The sequence below is a fragment of the Theropithecus gelada genome, chromosome 3 (assembly GCF_003255815.1).
Source record: "Theropithecus gelada isolate Dixy chromosome 3, Tgel_1.0, whole genome shotgun sequence".
Lineage (NCBI taxonomy): Eukaryota > Metazoa > Chordata > Mammalia > Primates > Cercopithecidae > Theropithecus > Theropithecus gelada.
In genome coordinates this window covers 8,867,569-8,883,771 of record NC_037670.1, presented here as the reverse complement: position 1 = coordinate 8,883,771, position 16,203 = coordinate 8,867,569, and the positions used below count along the sequence as shown (strand labels likewise).

Sequence of the window (16,203 nt, the reverse complement as noted above, 5' to 3'; positions counted from 1 at the left end):
GACTGTCCCAGGCAGGCCCTCCCAAAGCAGGGGGTGATTGCATAGACTGGCATGGACAGGGGCATGCAGGCTGGAGGAGGAAGGGGCAGGGCCTTGGCCAGATGCCACCTGTCCCCCGGTGGCACTGGGCACCATGTGTGCCCCCCAGGAGGAGCTGCAGCATCGACAGGTCTCCAGGTGCCAGCTCACTGGGCTCCCCGGCCTCCCAGCGCAAGGACCTGGGTCGCTCTGAGTCCCTCCGCGTAGTCTGCCGGCCACACCGCATCTTCCGGCCATCGGACCTCATCCACGGGGAGGTGCTGGGCAAGGGCTGCTTTGGCCAGGCCATCAAGGTACAGAGCATGCTAGGGTCTCGGGGGACAGTCTGGGTGGGACCCCTCCATTCTCCTTCCTCCCCAGTCTATGGATACGCAGTGGAAGGGGTGTCTGGCTTCCAGACTCCCTGGCCAGTGCCCTCTCCTCCACCTTGGCCTCCTGGAGCTAATTAGGAGCAGGGGACCTCCTACAGGTAGACTAAGACCTTATGTGCAGGTGGTCATTGAAAGGTGGCTTCTAGCCGGGCGCAGTGGTTTATCCCTGTAATCCCAGCACTGTGAGAGGCTAAGGCTGTGGGATCACTTGAACTAGGAATTCAATACCAGCCTTGACTTCATCTCTACAAAAAATTTAAAAATTAATTGGGTATAGTGGTGCATGCCTGTGGTCCAAGCTACTTGGGAGACTTAGGTAGGAGGATTGTGAGCCAGGAGTTCAAGGCTGCAGTGAGCTATGATCATGCCACTGCATTCCAACCTGGGCAATAGAGCAAGACCCCATCTCAAAAAAGAAAATGAATACATCCCATCCACCTGGGTGTTTGGGAACAGCCCATGTGCAGCCTAGAGTGTGAAGCCATCTGCACGTCTCCCTGGCAGTCCTGGGGTGGAGATGGGGCTTCCTAGAAGGCGGGCTTACAGCAGAGACTCTGTCTTCACACCTCTGTGTCCCACACGCAGGTGACACACCGTGAGACGGGTGAGGTGATGGTGATGAAGGAGCTGATCCGGTTCGACGAGGAGACCCAGAGGACGTTCCTCAAGGAGGTCAGTGATCGGAAGGCCCTCTTCCCTCCAGAGGGCCTTCCAGGTGCTCACCCCTGCCCCTCAACACAGGTCAGGAAAGGGCTCAGGGACCTATCGAAAGAGAGCAGGCCAGGCACAGGGCTCACACCTGTAATCCCAACACTTCGGGAGGTTAAGGAGAGAGGATACTTTGAGACCAACCTGGGCAACATAGCAAGACCCCATCTCTACAAAAAAATTTTAAATTTACCGAGCTTGGCGATGTGCACCTGTCATCCCAGCTACTCGGGAGGCTGAGGTGGATCGCTGCAATGAGCCATGATCGCACCACTGCACTCCAGCCTGGGGAACGAGGCAAGGCCCTGTCTCAAAAAAAAAAAAAAAAAAAAAAAAAGTAATTGCATTGGTCGCACGCCGTGACTCACGCCTGTAATCCCAGTATTTTGGGAGGCTGAGCCGGGCGGATCACTTGAGGTTGGGAGATCAAGACCACCCTGGCCAACATGGTGAAACCTCTGTCTTTACTAAAAATACAAAAATTAGCCAGGCATGGTGGTGGGTGCCTGTCATCCCAGCTACTCGGGAGGCTGAGGCAGGAGAATTTCTTGAACTCAGGAGGCGGAGGTTGCAGTGAGCCAAGATCGTGCCACTGCAGTCCAGCCTGGGTGACAGAGTGAGACTCCTTCTCAAAAAAAAAAAAAAGAACGAACTGGCCGGGCACGGTGGCTCAAGCCTGTAATCCCAGCACTTTGGGAGACCGAGACGGGCAGATCACGAGGGCAGGAGATCGAGACCATCCTGGGTAACACGGTGAAACCCCATCTCTACTAAAAAAAATACAAAAAAAACTAGCCGGGTGAGGTGGCGGGCGCCTGTAGTCCCAGCTACTCAGGAGGCTGAGGCAGGAGAATGGCATAAACCCGGGAGGTGGAGCTTGCAGTGAGCTGAGAGCCGGCCACTGCACTCCAGCCTGGGCGACAGAGCGAGACTCCTTCTCAAAAAAAAAAAACAAAAAGAAAGTAACTGCAGGCAGGGGACTGGGAAAAAGAGCATCGCTGGGGGTGGGGGCAGCTCAGGCAGAGGGCACAGCAGCTGGTGAGTGTGGCAGAGACAGGAGAGGGGAGCTGGGGAGACCGTCTATAGCACCTGGTGGGATGGAGAAAGGAGAAGCAAACCCAGGCACAGCTCGGACCACACAGAGCCCAGGCCCAGCCTGTTTGTGCCCCACCAGGTGAAGGTCATGCGATGCCTGGAACACCCCAACGTGCTCAAGTTCATCGGGGTGCTCTACAAGGACAAGAGGCTCAACTTCATCACTGAGTACATCAAGGGCGGCACCCTCCGGGGCATCATCAAGAGCATGGTGAGTCCTGGGCAGAGCCAGCCACCCCCGCTGTGTGGCCCCGGGCAAGGCAGCTCCCCCTGTGGGCCTCAGTCTCTTCTCTTCAATGAGGGGCAGCCACAGGGGTCTCAAAGGCCCTCTGAACCCTGATTCCTAATCAAATAGGGGAATGACTGACTCCATCGAAAGCTGGGAAAGGCCAGGTACAATGGTGCACACCTGTTATTCTAGCACTTTGGGAGGCCAAGGCAAGAGGATCACTTGAGGCCAGGAATTCAAGGCTGCAGTGAGCTGTGATCTCACCACTGCACTCCAGCCTGGACCACAGAGCAAGACCCTATCTCAAAAACGAAAATAAAATTCAGAGCTTTCCTTAAGGATTTGAATAAAATTACAAATCCATCTTTAGAAATAAAGTACTCAGGCCTGGCGCAGTGGCTCATGCCTATAGTCCCAGCACTTTGGGAGGCCAAGGCCAGCAGATCACTTGAGGTCAGGAGTTCAAGACCAGCCTGGCCAACATGGTGAAACCTCGTCTCTACTAAAACTATAAAAATTAGCCAGGTATGGTGTTGGGCACCTGTAACCCCAGCTACTTGGGAGGCTGAGGCAGGAGGATCGCTTGAACCTGGGAGGTGGAGGTTGCAGTGAGCCGAGATTGCACCATTGCACTCTAGCCTGGGCGACAAGAGTGGGACTCCATCTCAAAAAAAAAAAAAAAAAAAGTGTTTGGAGGAAGCCTCGCAGAGCCCTGTGCTGGACTATGCCCTGGGGATCCAGTCCTGGCCTCCAGCCCCATTTCTGTACCACCCTGAGACCATGGGATCTTCCTCAGGTTGGATTACTTTGTATCCAAATTGTGGACCCTTTGGGCTCCTGCTAGGAGGTTCCACTCAGGTTCCATTGTCAAGTGCAATTTAGAAACTCTGGGCTAGGCCAAGTGCAGTGGCTGACACCTGAATTCCCAAACTTTGGAAGGCTGAGGCAGGAGGATCTTTAGAGGCCAGGAGGTCAAGACCAGCCTGGACAGCATAATGAGATCCCATCTCTACAAAAAAATTAAAAAATTAGCCAAATGTGGTGGCGCATGCCTGTGATTCCAGCAACACGGGAGGCTGAGGCAGAAGGATCTCCTGAGCCCAGGAGGTCGAGGCTGCACTCCAGCCTGGGTGATAGAGTGAGACCCTGTCTCGATAAAAAATAAAGATCTCCAAGAGGATGGGGTTTGGGAATGAGGCGTCTCCCCCAAATGATTTGAGCCCAAAGCCCCGTTCTCCTGGCGTGGCTCAGTGCTGCCACTCTGCAGGTGACCTTGCTGGGCCCTTCTATCTCTTATCTGTCTGTGAAAGTAGGTTCCAATTTTTTAAAAACCTAGAAAGATGAGTTTTTTGTTTTGTTGGTTTTCTTTTTTTTTTTTCTGAGATGGAGTTTTTTTCTTGTTGTCGAGCCTGGAGCACAATGGCACAATCTGAGCTCACTGCAACCTCCAACTCCCTGGTTCAAATGATTCTTCTGCCTCAGCCTCCCGAGTAGCTGGGATTACAGGCGCCCACCACCACATCCGGCTAATTTTTGCATTGTTAGTAGAGACGGGGTTTCACCATGTTGGTCAGGCTGGTCTCAAACTCCTGACCTCACGTGATCCACCCGCTCTGGCCTCCCAAAGTGTTGGGATTACAGGCATGAGCCACCGCACCTGACAGAAAGATGAGATTCTATAGAAAATAAATCTAGCTTGTTTTCTCAGAGGAGACAGATTGGGAGCTATCCCTGCTTAGAGTTTGAAATCAGTTCTGTTAGGAAATAATGTTTGTAGGGGCTGGGTGTGGTGGCTCATGCCTGTAATCCCAGCACTTTGGGAGGCTGAAGCAGGTGGATCACTTGAGGTCAGGAGTTTGAGACCAGCCTGTCCAATGTGATAAAACCCCATCTCTACTAAAACTACAAGAATTAGCTGGGTTTGGTGGCAGACACTTGTAATCCCAGCTACTTGGGAGGCTGAGGCAAGAGAATTGCTTAAGGCCAGGTGCAGTGGCTCATGCCTGTAATCCCAACACTGGGAGACCAAGGTGGGCAGATCACCTGACGTCAGGAGTTCAAGACCAGCCTGGCCAACATGGTGAAACCCCGTCTCTACTAAAAATACAAAAAATTAGCTGGGCATGGGGGCGCATGCCCTTAGTCCCAGCTACTCAGGAGGCCGAGACACAAGAATCACTTGAGCCCAGGAGGTGAAGGTTGCAGGGAGCTGAGATGGTACCACTGCACTCCACCCTGGGTGACAGAGTAAGACTCCATTTAAAGAAAAAAAAAAAAAAGAAAATAACGTCTATGAGCTGTGTTGACTCATACTCTTTAGAAGCAGACTGTTGTGGGTGCCTGAAGAAATCAGGGTGTTGAGGAGCTCATAGGATCCTCTAGGACACTTGCCCCTTCCTGCCTCTCTCTCATGCAACCATCCCTGCCACCGGGGCCCCCGCCGGCCCCACCCTGGCCTTTCTTTCTCTATCCCAGGACAGCCAGTACCCATGGAGCCAGAGAGTGAGCTTTGCCAAGGACATCGCGTCGGGGATGGTGAGTGAGCCGGGTGCTCCAACTCCATTCACAATCCCACCAGGAATTTGCAAACAGAACCCACAAAGAAGCTTTGAAAGAGGGCAGAGGGGGTCGATGGGAGGGTGGGAAGAATCGTCCTGACTGGCCTGATGGGGGTGGGAGCAGAGGGAGTTCCTGGGGGGCCAGAATGGGCTGGGGTCCCTCCGCACAGCTGCCCCCTGACTCCCGTGTCCCCGCCCCCAGGCCTACCTCCACTCCATGAACATTATCCACCGAGACCTCAACTCCCACAACTGCCTGGTCCGTGAGGTGAGCACCAGGGCCCCACGTGGCTGGGTGTCAGGGAGACAGCAGGAGCCCAACCACTCCCAGCCTCGAGGCCTTCCCAGAACTGGAGGCCCCCGGGTTGCCTCCATGACTTCAATTGGAGGTGGGGGTGGGGGGCAGCAGCCTGTGGGGAAGAGCCCAGCATCAGGAGGCAGACAGACCTGGGTTCGAGTCCTGTCTCTGCCACTGACTCATGGTGGACCGTCAACATCCCAGGTTTGTAGGAGGGTCTTATAAATCAGTGAAGGAGAAAGTGACAGGTAAGCTGCAAAGGACCAGGACCCTGGTCTTCATAGAGCGCAGCCCCCGGCACAGTGGCCACGGGCTACACCAGACAGCACCAGCATCTGGGGGCCACAGAGCAGGGGCATAGGCATGTGGGCTGGAGTGGTCAGGGCAGGGTTTCTGAAAGAGGAGGCTTTAGGTGGATATTTAAGCAGAGGACGGGCAGGCAAAGATCCCAGTATCTAAGGATTGGCAAGGGAGGGGAGCCTGGTTCTCCACCGAAAGCAGAGGAGGGAGTAACCATGCCTGTCTGGAGAGGTGGTGTGTTCGCGTCCTGGGGCTGCCATCACAAAGTACTGTGAACCAGATGGCTCAAAACAACAGAAATGGGCACAGTGGCTCACACCTATAATCCCAGCATTTTGGGAGGCCAAGGCAGGTGATTGCTTGAGCTCAGGAATTCGAGACCAGCCAGGGCAACATGGCGAAAGCCCATCTCTGTCAAAAATACCAAATAAAATAGCCGGGCATGGTGGCATAAGCCTGTGGTCCCAGCTACCTGAGAGGCTGAGATGGGAGGATCGTTTGAGCCTGGGAGGTGGAGGTTGCAGTGAGCTGAGATTGTGCTACTTTACTCCAGCCTGGGAGACAGAGCCAGACCCTGTCTCAAAAAACAAAACGAAACAAGGCCGGGCACTGTGGCTTACGCCGAGGCAGGTGGATCACTTGAAGCCAGGAGTTCCAGACCAGCCTAGCCAACATGGCAAAACCCTGTCTCTACTAAAAAATTTAAAAATTAGTGGACATGGTGGTACATGCCTGTAATCCCAGCTACTCGGGAGGCTGAGGCAAGAGAATCACTTGAACCTGGGAGGCGGAGGTTGCAGTGAGCCAAGATCATGCCACTGCATTCCAGCAACAGAGTGGGGCTCCATCTCAAAAAATAAAAATAAAAAAATAAAAAATAACATAGACCTGTGTCGGCTCACACCTGTAATCCCAGCACTTTGGGAGTCCAAGGTGGGCAGATTACTTGAGCCCAGGAGTTCGAGACCAGCCTGGGCAACATGGCAAAACACTGTCTCTACAAAAAAATAGAAAAAAATAGCTGGCATGGTGCCAAGTACCTATAGTACCAGCTACTCAGGAGGCGTAGGTGGAAGGATTGCTTGAGCCTGGGAAGTTGAGGCTGCAATGAGCTGTGATCATGCCACTGCACTCCAGCCTGGGCAACAGAGAAGGAAGAAAGAGGGAGAAACCCAAAAAGCAAAGAACATAGACCTCACCTGCTTATTGGGAATATTAAAGATAAAATTGGGCCAGGTATAATGGCTCACTCCTGTAATCCCAGCACTTTGGGAGGCTGAGGCAGGTGGATCACTTGAGGCCAGGAGTTCAAGAGCAGTCTGGGCATCTCAGTCAGTCAATCAACATAAATAAAGAATAAACTTGGTGGCATGCCATGCATAGGACCTGGGTCTCTAATCAAAATTCCTGTCTTGCTGGGGCAGTGGCTTACACCTGTAATCCCAGCACTTTGGGAGGCCACAGTGGGTGGATCACCTGAGGTCAGAATTTCGAGACCATCCTGGCCAACATGGTGAAACCCCTGTCTTTAATAAAAATACAAAAATTAGCCAGGCATGGTGGTGGGTACCTGTAATCCCAGCTACTCAGGAGGCTGAGGCAGGAAAATGGCTTGAACCTCGGAGGCAGAGGTTGCAGTGAGCCAAGATCACAATACTGTACTCCAGCCCGGGCAACAGAGCGAGACTCCATCTAAAAAAAAAAAAAGAATGCCTATCTTTCCAAAACAAAGCAGCGTCAGTACCCTCGTAGGTGGGAGGGAGCGCTTGCAGGAGGGAGCAGTGGGGGCACCGGGATGGTTTGGGGAGCACGTGGAGAAAGGGCAGAGGGTGCAGCATGTGGTGGGAGGGAGGAAGCCACACTGCCATCCTCAGGTGCTTCCAGCAGCTCCATTTGCAAAGAGCTGATGGCTCTGGGGAAGGAAGGGGTCCCCACCCTGTGCCAATACAGGGTATCAGAGGTGTGTTCTGTGGTCTGTCTACGGGTTGGCTTGGGGTCCCGGCGAGGGGCAGGCCAGGCGGGCAGTACCAGGACCGGGTCCCAGTGTGACCCGGCTTCACCTTCCCAGAACAAGAACGTGGTGGTGGCCGACTTTGGGCTGGCGCGGCTCATGGTAGATGAAAAGACTCAGCCCGAGGACCTGCGGAGCCTCAAGAAGCCAGACCGCAAGAAGCGCTACACCGTGGTGGGCAACCCCTACTGGATGGCGCCCGAGATGATCAATGGTGAGTGGTTCAGCCCTGCCCGTCATGGCCTTCACAGGGAGCCACGGGGGGCCCAGCAGAGCTGCAACCTCTGGAGCCCCTGGCCCCTCCCAGCCTCCTTGGCTCTTCGGTTACCCTGTGGGTCCTACATTGGCTCCCTCTTTCTCCTATAAGACACTTAGTGGCAACTGGGCAAGGTGGCTCACGCCTGTATTCCCAGCACTTTGGGAGGCTGAGGCAAGTGGATCGCCTGAGGTCAGGAGTTCGAGACCAGCCTGGCCAACATGGTGAAACCCCCCATCTTTACTAAAAATAAAAAAATTAGCCGGGCATGGTGGCAGGTGCCTGTAATCCCAGCTACTAGGGAAGCTGAGGCAGGAGAATCGCTTGAACCTGGGAGGCAGAGGTTGCAGTGAGCCGAGATCATGCCATTGCACTCTAGCCTGGGTGAGAAGAGCGAAACTCCATCTCAACAACAACAAAAAAATAAGTAAAAGACATTTAGTGGCTTAAATAAATGATCATACAGTTCTGGAGTCAAGTCCAGCGTCAGCCTCACCGTGCTGAAATCAAGGCTCCAGCAGGGTGAGCTCCTTCTGCAGGCTCCGGGGCACCTGTTTCCTTACCTTTTCTGGCTCTTGCAGGCTTCCTCATTCCTCATATTGCTGCCCTCTCCTCTATTTTCAGGGCTGGCCGCAAAGCATCTTCTCTTCTCTGATCTCTGCATCCATCCCTGCATCTCCTTCCCTGGCTCTAATCTTCCTCCTTCCTTTTTTTTTTTTTTTTAAAGAGACAGGGTCTTGCTCTGTTGCCCAGGCTGGAGTGCAGTGGTGCCACCATAGCTCACTGCAGCCCCGACCTTCTGGGCTCAAACTGTCATCCCACCCCAGCCTCCTGAATAGCTGGGACCACAGGCATGAAACACCACACCCAGCTAATTCTTTTTAATTTTTAATAGAGACAGGGGTCTCACTGTGTTGCCCAGGCTGGTCTCAAACTCCTGGCTTCAGGTGATCCTCCTGCCTTGGCCTTCCAAAGTGCTGGGATTCCAGGCATAAGCCACCATGCCCGGCCCTCCATCCTTCTGATAGGAACCCTTATGATGACATTGGGCCCACCTGGAAAATCCAAGATCAGCCCTCCATCTCAAGACCCTCAACTTAATCCCATCTGCAGAGTCCGATGGAAGGTAGGACGTTTACAAGTCCCAGGGATCAGGACGCAGTCATCTTTGGGGACGGTAATTCTGCCTCCACAGGGTCTACCTCCCTCAGTCCATTTCTTTACTGTCAGTGGTCCTATATATGCCCAGAGTATAGGTTATAAAGTCCTTCTACAAGCAGGTGGCACATGAACACAGGTTCAGGGCAGGCAGACCCCAGCCATCACCTCATCATAGTTAACCTAGTTAAATTAGCCTGGCATGTGGCGTGGTGCCTAACGCCTGTGGTCCCAGCTACTCAGGAAGCCAAGGTGGGAGATTTACTTGAGCCAAGGAGGTCAAGGCTGCAGTGAGCTATGATCATACCACTGCATTCTAGCCTGGGCAACAGAGCGAGACCCTGTCTCAAGAAAACAAAAAATAGGCCAGGCGCAGTGGCTCATACCTGTAATCCCAGCACTTTGGGAGGCTGAAGCAGGCAGATTGCTTGAGGCCAGGAGTTCGAGACCAGCCTGGCCAACATGGTAAAACCTCATCTCTACTAAAAATACAAAAATTAGCCAGGTGTGGTGGCTCATGCCTGTAATCCCAGCTACTTGGGAAGCTGAGGCAGGAGAATCACTTGAACCCAGGAGCAGAGGTTACATTGGGCCAAGATTGCACCACTGCACTCTAACCTGGGTGACAGAGCAAGACTGTCTCAAAAAAAAAAACAAAAAACCCCACCTGTAATCCCAGTACTTTAGGAGGCCAAGGTGGGCGGATCACGAGGTCAAGAGATCGATACCATCCTGGCCAACATGGTGAAACCTCATCTCTACTAAAAATACAAAAAACATTAGCTGGGCATGGTGGCACACATCTATAGTCCCAGCTACCCGGGAGGCTGAGGAAGGAGAATTACTTGAACCCGGCAGGTGGAGGTTGCAGTGATTCAAGATCGCGCCACCGTACTCCAGCCTGATGGCAGAGTGGGACTCTGTCTCAAAAACACACACACACACACACAAACATAGTTAACATAGCCCCCAAAGAAGACTATAAAACAGTCTTAGTTCCCAGGCACAGTGGCTCACGCTTGTAATCCCAGCACTCTGGGAGGCCGCAGCAGGCAGATCACAAGGTCAGGAGTTTGAGACCAGCCTGGCCAACACGGTGAAACCCCATCTCTACTAAAAATACAAAAATTAGCTGGGCATAGTGGCGGGCGCCTGTAATCCCAGCTACTCTGGAGGCTGAGGCAGGAGAATTGCTTGAACCCAGGAGGCAGAGGTTGCAGTGAGCCGAGATTGTGCCATTGCACTCCAGCCTGGGCAACAAAGTAAGACTCTCTCAAAAAAACAAAACAGTCTTAGTGTTTCCTATCTGTAGGGATTGGTGTGAGGATTAAAGGTTGTAAACTCATTTCCACCTAGTTGGCATTCAGTAAATGAGAGTTGGTATTCAGTACTAATTGTTTTGGGTATTTCATTTTTTGTTTTTGAGATGGAGTCTTGCTATGTTGCCCAGGCTGGAGTACAGCGATGTGATCTCAGCTCACTGCAACCTCCACCTCCCGGGTTCAAGTGATTCTCCTGCCTCAGTTTCCTAAGTACCTGACATTACAGGCACCTGCCACCATGCCTGGCTAATTGTTGTGTTTTTAGTAGAGATGGGGTTTCACCATGTTGGCCAGGCTGGTCTCAAACTCCTGACCTCAGGTGATCCGCCCGCCGCAGCCTCCCAAAGTGCTGGGATTACAGGTGTGAGCCACCGCACCCGGCCATGTACCAATTGTTTTTAACATCATTAAGCAACTGGTATCATTCCCATTTTACAGTTAAGGAAACAGGCTCAGAGAGTCCATGTCAGTTTCCTGAGGCTGCTGTAATAAATTGTTAGAAACTTGATTATTTAAAACAGCAGAAAATGGTCAGGCACGGTGGCTCACACCTGTGATCCCAGCACTTTGGGAGGCCGAGGCAGGTGGATCACTTGAGGTCAGGAGTTCGAGACCAGCCTGGCCAACATGGTGAAATGCCACCTCTACTAAAAATACAGAAATTAGCCGGGCATGGTGGCACACACCTGTAATCCCAGCTACTCGGGAAATTGAGGCAGGAGAATCGCTTGAACCCAGGAGGCAGAGGTTGCAGTGAGCCACAATCATGCCACTGCACTCTAGCTTGGGCGACAAAGCAAGACTACATCTCAAAATAAAATAAACAGCAGAAATGTATTCCCTCATAGTTTTGGAAGCCAGAAGGTTGAAATCCAACAGGGCTGCACTCCCTCCAGGGGGATCTAGGGGAGAATGCATTCCTTGCTTCTTCCAGCTTCTGGTGGTTTTGTATTCCTGGGCTTGTGGCCGCATCATTCCAGTCTCTACCCCCGTCTTCACAGGGCTACCTCCTCCTCTTCTGCTGTGTCTTCTCTGTGTCTCTCTCAAGAGGGCATTTGCAGTGGCATTTGGGGCCCACCCAGATCATCCAGCATCATCTCATCTCCAGATCCTTAACTTAATCCCATCTGCAAAAGACCCTTTTTCTGATCCAGTAACATTCACGGATTCCAGAGACCTGACATGGTTGCCTTTTAGGACCAGCACAGAGTTCATGACCTGCCCAAAGTCACGCAGCTGATCGGTGCCTAGAACTCCTTGTCCAGGCCTCTGCCCCTTGCTCCTCAGAGCTCCCAAAGGCTTGCTCAGACCTGGTGGGGTTGGGGGAAAGAGCCTAAGCCTGGGTTCCCAAGGAGGTTGCCGGCATCTGCCTCCTGGGCCTGGACCTCCCGACCGGCGCATCCTCCCAGCTGGCCCGGTCCCCTGCCTTTTGGCATCCCTGGCACCCCCATGTGTTCATCTGTTGACAGTCGGTCTCTTTGTCCAGGCCGCAGCTATGATGAGAAGGTGGATGTGTTCTCCTTTGGGATCGTCCTGTGCGAGGTAGGTCCAGGGGTGTTGAAGCCTGGGCTCCTCCCCACTCACCCAGGCTGCAGGCTCAGCATCTGCAGGGGCTTCAGGCCAGGAAGGCTGCCCACAGCAAGGCATGGGCTGGCCCCCGTGAGGTACCGCAGTCAGGCTGCAGCCAGGCCTGGTGCCACCTGCCCTCAAGCCACCTGGATGGCACCCAGACGCCCAGGCTGAGGGCCCCCCTGGAGTAACTGCTGGGCCTTGTGCCGGACAGATCATCGGGCGGGTGAACGCAGACCCCGACTACCTGCCCCGCACCATGGACTTTGGCCTCAACGTACGAGGCTTCCTGGACCGCTACTGCCCTGCAAACTGCCCCCCGAGCTTCTTCCCCATCACCGTGCGCTGTTGCGATCTGGACCCCGAGAAGAGGTGAGTGGGGTGGGGCCCTGGCCTGGGGGACGGCGGGGCCAATTCCTGGGAGAGCCAGACCCACCTTTCCCCACCCACCTGTCACCCAGGCCGTCCTTCGTGAAGCTGGAACACTGGCTGGAGACCCTCCGCATGCACCTGGCCGGCCACCTGCCACTGGGCCCGCAGCTGGAGCAGCTGGACAGGGGTTTCTGGGAGACCTACCGGCGCGGCGAGAGCGGACTGCCTGCCCACCCTGAGGTCCCCGACTGAGCCAGGGCCACTCAGCCGCCCCTGTCCCCACCTCCAGGGAATCCACCCCCACCAGATTCCTCCACGGGAGGTGGCCCTCAACTGGGACAGTGGGGGCCCGGGCTTCTCCTCAGAGCCAGGTCCTGACTTGCCTTCTCCCACCCCGTGGACCGCTTCCCCTGCCTTCTCTCTGCCGTGGCCCGGAGCCGGCCAAGCTGCACACACACACCATGCCCTCGCCCTGCTGTAACCTCTGTCTTGGCAGGGCTGTCCCCTCTCGCTTCTCCTTGCATGAGCTGGAGGGCGTGTGTGAGCTGTGCCCCTTTCCACACGCTGCTGCCCCAGCCACCCTGTGCACGCTCCACCTGTCTGGTCCGTAGCTCCCTGGAGGCTGGGCCAGGAGGCAGCCTCTGAACCATGCCCCATGTACTGCTTGGGTGCATGGGCGGGCGCACATCAGGGCAGAGGCCAAGTTCCCAGGTGTCTGTGTTCCCAGGAACCAAACGGGGATTCTGGGGCCCGTTTTCCCCCCAGGGGGTGTCTAGGTAGCAACAGGTATCGAGGACTCTCCAAACCCCCAAAGCAGAGAGAGGGCTGATCCCATGGGGTGGAGGTCCCCGATGGCTGAGCAAACAGCCCCTTCTCCCGCTTTGGGTCTTTTTTTTGTTTGTTTCTTTCTCAAAGCCACTTTAGTGAGAAGCAGGTACCAAGCCTCAGGGTGAAGGGGGTCCATTGAGGGAGCGTGGAGCTGCAGTGCCTGGGCCAGAGCTGATGGGCAGGAGCCGGCTCAGGCAGCGAGAGGATAGGCACAGTGGACGGGGCAGGTGTCCACCAGCAGCTCAACCCCTGCAGTCATCTCAGAGCTCCTTCCCGGGCCTCTGCCCCGAGGCTCCCTGCCCCTCCTCATGCCCCTCTGTCCTCTGCGTTTTCTCTGTGTAATCTATTTTTTAAGAAGAGTTTGTATTATTTTTTCATACGGCTGCAGCAGCAGCTGCCAGGGGCTTGGGGTTTTATTTTTGTGGCGGGCGGGGGTGGGAGGGCCATTTTGTCACTTTGCCTCAGTTGAGCATCTAGAAGTATTAAAACTGTGAAGCTTTCTCAGTGCACTTTGAACCTGGAAAACAATCCCGACAGGCCCGTGGGACCATGACTTAGGGAGGTGGGACCCACCCACCCCCATCCAGGAACCGTGACGTCCAAGGAACCAAACCCAGACGCAGAACAATAAAATAAATTCCGTACTCCCCACCCAGGTCCTGCGTGGCGATGTGTGTCTGGGGCCCTGGGGAAACAGTCAAAGATAAGAGGAGTTAGTCTTCCCTGATGAGAAGACAAGGATGTGTTTGGTGGCTCATGCCTGCAATCCCAGCACTCTGGGAGGCTGAGACAGGACGATCCCTTACGCCCAGGAGTTCAAGACCAGTCTGGACAACATAGTGAGATCCTGTCTCTACAAAAAATATTTTTAAATTAGTTGGGCAGGGGCCAGGTGTGGTGGCTCACGCCTGTAATCCCAGCACTTTGGGAGGCCGAGGCAGATGGATCAGCTGAAGTCAGGAGTTTGAGACCAGCCTGGCCAACGTGGTGAAAACTCGTCTCTACTAAAAATACAATTAGGCCGGGCTCGGTGGCTCACGCCTGTAATCCCAGCACTTTGGGAGGCCGAGGCAGGTGGATCACGAGGTCAGGAGTTCGAGACCAGCCTGGCTAACATGGTGAAACCCCGTCTCTACTAAACAAAGTACAAAAAAATTGGCCGGGCATGATGGCAGATGCCTGTAGTCCCAGCTACTCGGGAGGCTGAGGCAGGAGAATGGCGTGAACCTGGGAGGCAGAGCTTACAGTGAGCGGAGATCGCGCCACTGTACTCCAGCCTGGGCGGCAGAGTGAGACTCTCAAAAAAAAAAAAAAAAGTGTGTGTGTGTGTATATATACACACACACACATATATATGTACAAAAATTAGCTGGGCTTGGTAGCACATGGCTGTAGTCCTAGCTACTTGGGAGACTGAGACAGGAGAATCGCTTGAACACAAAAGGCAGAGGTTGCAGTGAGCAGAGATGGTGCCATTGCACTCCAGCCTGGGCAACAGAGTGTGACTTTGTCTTCAAAAAAATAGTAATAATAATAATTGGGCAAGCCAGACACAGTGGCTCACGCCTGTAATCCCAGCACTCTGGGAGGCCAAGGCAGGAGGATCACCTGAGGTCAGGAGTTTGAGACCAGCCTGGCCAACATAATGAAACCCCATCTCTGCTAACAATACAAAATTAGCCAGGTGCGGTGGCACATGCCTGAAATCCCAGCTACTTGGGAAGCTGAGGCAGGAGAATTGCTTGAACCCAGGAGGCAGAGGTTGCAGTGAGCCAAGATCGCATCATTGCACCCCAGCCTGGGCAACAAAAGTGAAACTCCGTCTCAAAAAATAATAATAATAATAATTAGTTGGGCATGGTAGCATGCACCTATAGTCTCAGCTATTCAGGAGGCTGAGGTGGGAGGATCATTTGAGTCCAAGAGATCAAGGCTGCAGTGAGGCATGTTTACACCACTGCACTCCAGCCTGGGCAACAAAACAAGATCCTGTCTCAAAAAAAAAAAAAAAAAAAAAAATAGCAGGGATGGAGCGGGGAAGAGAGCACAGCTCAGTTTTAGGTGGAGCTGAGGTGGTGGCCCAGGCGGGCCAAGTGAAGATTCTTCAAAAGCTGGGTTTTGGAGGGCCGCGCATATTCAGGAGGTACTGCTTTCGTACTTAATGTTTTCTTGTAAAACTAAAGAGCCCTGGCCAGGCACGGTAGTTCACGCCTGTAATCCCAACACTTTGGGAGGCCGAGGTGGGCGGATCATCTGAGGTCAGGGGTTCAAGACCAGCTTGACCAACATGGAGAAACCCCGTCTCTACTAAAAATTTTAAAAAAATTAGCCAGGTGCTGTGGTGCATGCCTGTAATCCCAGCTACTCGGGAGGCTGAGGTAGGAGAATCGCTTGAACCTGGAAGGAGGAAGTTGCAGTGAGCTGAGATCGCACCATTGCACTTCAGCCTGGGCAACAAGAGCGAAACTCCATCTTAAACAAAACAAAACTAAAGGGTCCTATCGAGAAGATGGGCTGCACATGATGGCTCACACCTATAATCCCAGTGCTTTAGGAGGCCGAGGTGGAAGGATCACTTGAGGCCAGGAGTTCAAGATCAGCCTGGGCAACATAGCAAGACCCTGTTTTTACCCCAAAAATAAAAAAATTATCGAGATGCTGTGGTGTGTGCCTGTAGTACCAGCTACTGAGAGGCTGAGGGAGGAGGATCGCTTGAGCCTGGGAGGTCAAGGCTGCAGTGAGCTGTGATCATACCACTGCACTCCAGCCTGAATGACACAGCAAGACCTTGTCTCAAAAATAAAAAAATTTAAAAACACACTACGTATTGCAAATATAGGGCATTTAATTTGTTTTTTTTTGTTTCTGTTTTGTTGTTTTGAGACAGGTCTCACTCTGTCACCCAGGCTGGACTGCAGTGGCACAATCATGGCTCACTGCCGCCTCAACATCCCAGGGTCGAGCAATCCTCCTGCCTCAGCTTCTCAGGTACCTGAGACTATAGATGCACACCACCACACCAAGTTAATTAAAAAAAAAAAAAAAAAATGTTTGAGAAGCCAGGCGCCGTGACTCACGCCTGTAATTCC

The 16,203-nt window shown here is 53.5% G+C and overlaps 1 protein-coding gene across 2 annotated transcripts in view; it reads left to right on the top strand.

The window, feature by feature from the left end:
• LIMK1 (LIM domain kinase 1) overlaps positions 1-13,769 on the top strand; it is a 35,047-nt gene extending 21,278 nt beyond the window's left edge. For both annotated transcript variants that reach the window (XM_025380817.1, XM_025380818.1), the window contains 9 exons: positions 149-332; positions 996-1,082; positions 2,293-2,424; positions 4,918-4,977; positions 5,203-5,268; positions 7,667-7,823; positions 11,832-11,887; positions 12,129-12,286; positions 12,376-13,769. In XM_025380817.1, the coding sequence (XP_025236602.1) occupies positions 149-332; positions 996-1,082; positions 2,293-2,424; positions 4,918-4,977; positions 5,203-5,268; positions 7,667-7,823; positions 11,832-11,887; positions 12,129-12,286; positions 12,376-12,538 (1,063 nt within the window). In that variant the 3' untranslated portion in view covers positions 12,539-13,769. The remainder of the gene's footprint in view (positions 1-148; positions 333-995; positions 1,083-2,292; positions 2,425-4,917; positions 4,978-5,202; positions 5,269-7,666; positions 7,824-11,831; positions 11,888-12,128; positions 12,287-12,375) is intronic.
• Positions 13,770-16,203: the final 2,434 nt, after the last annotated feature.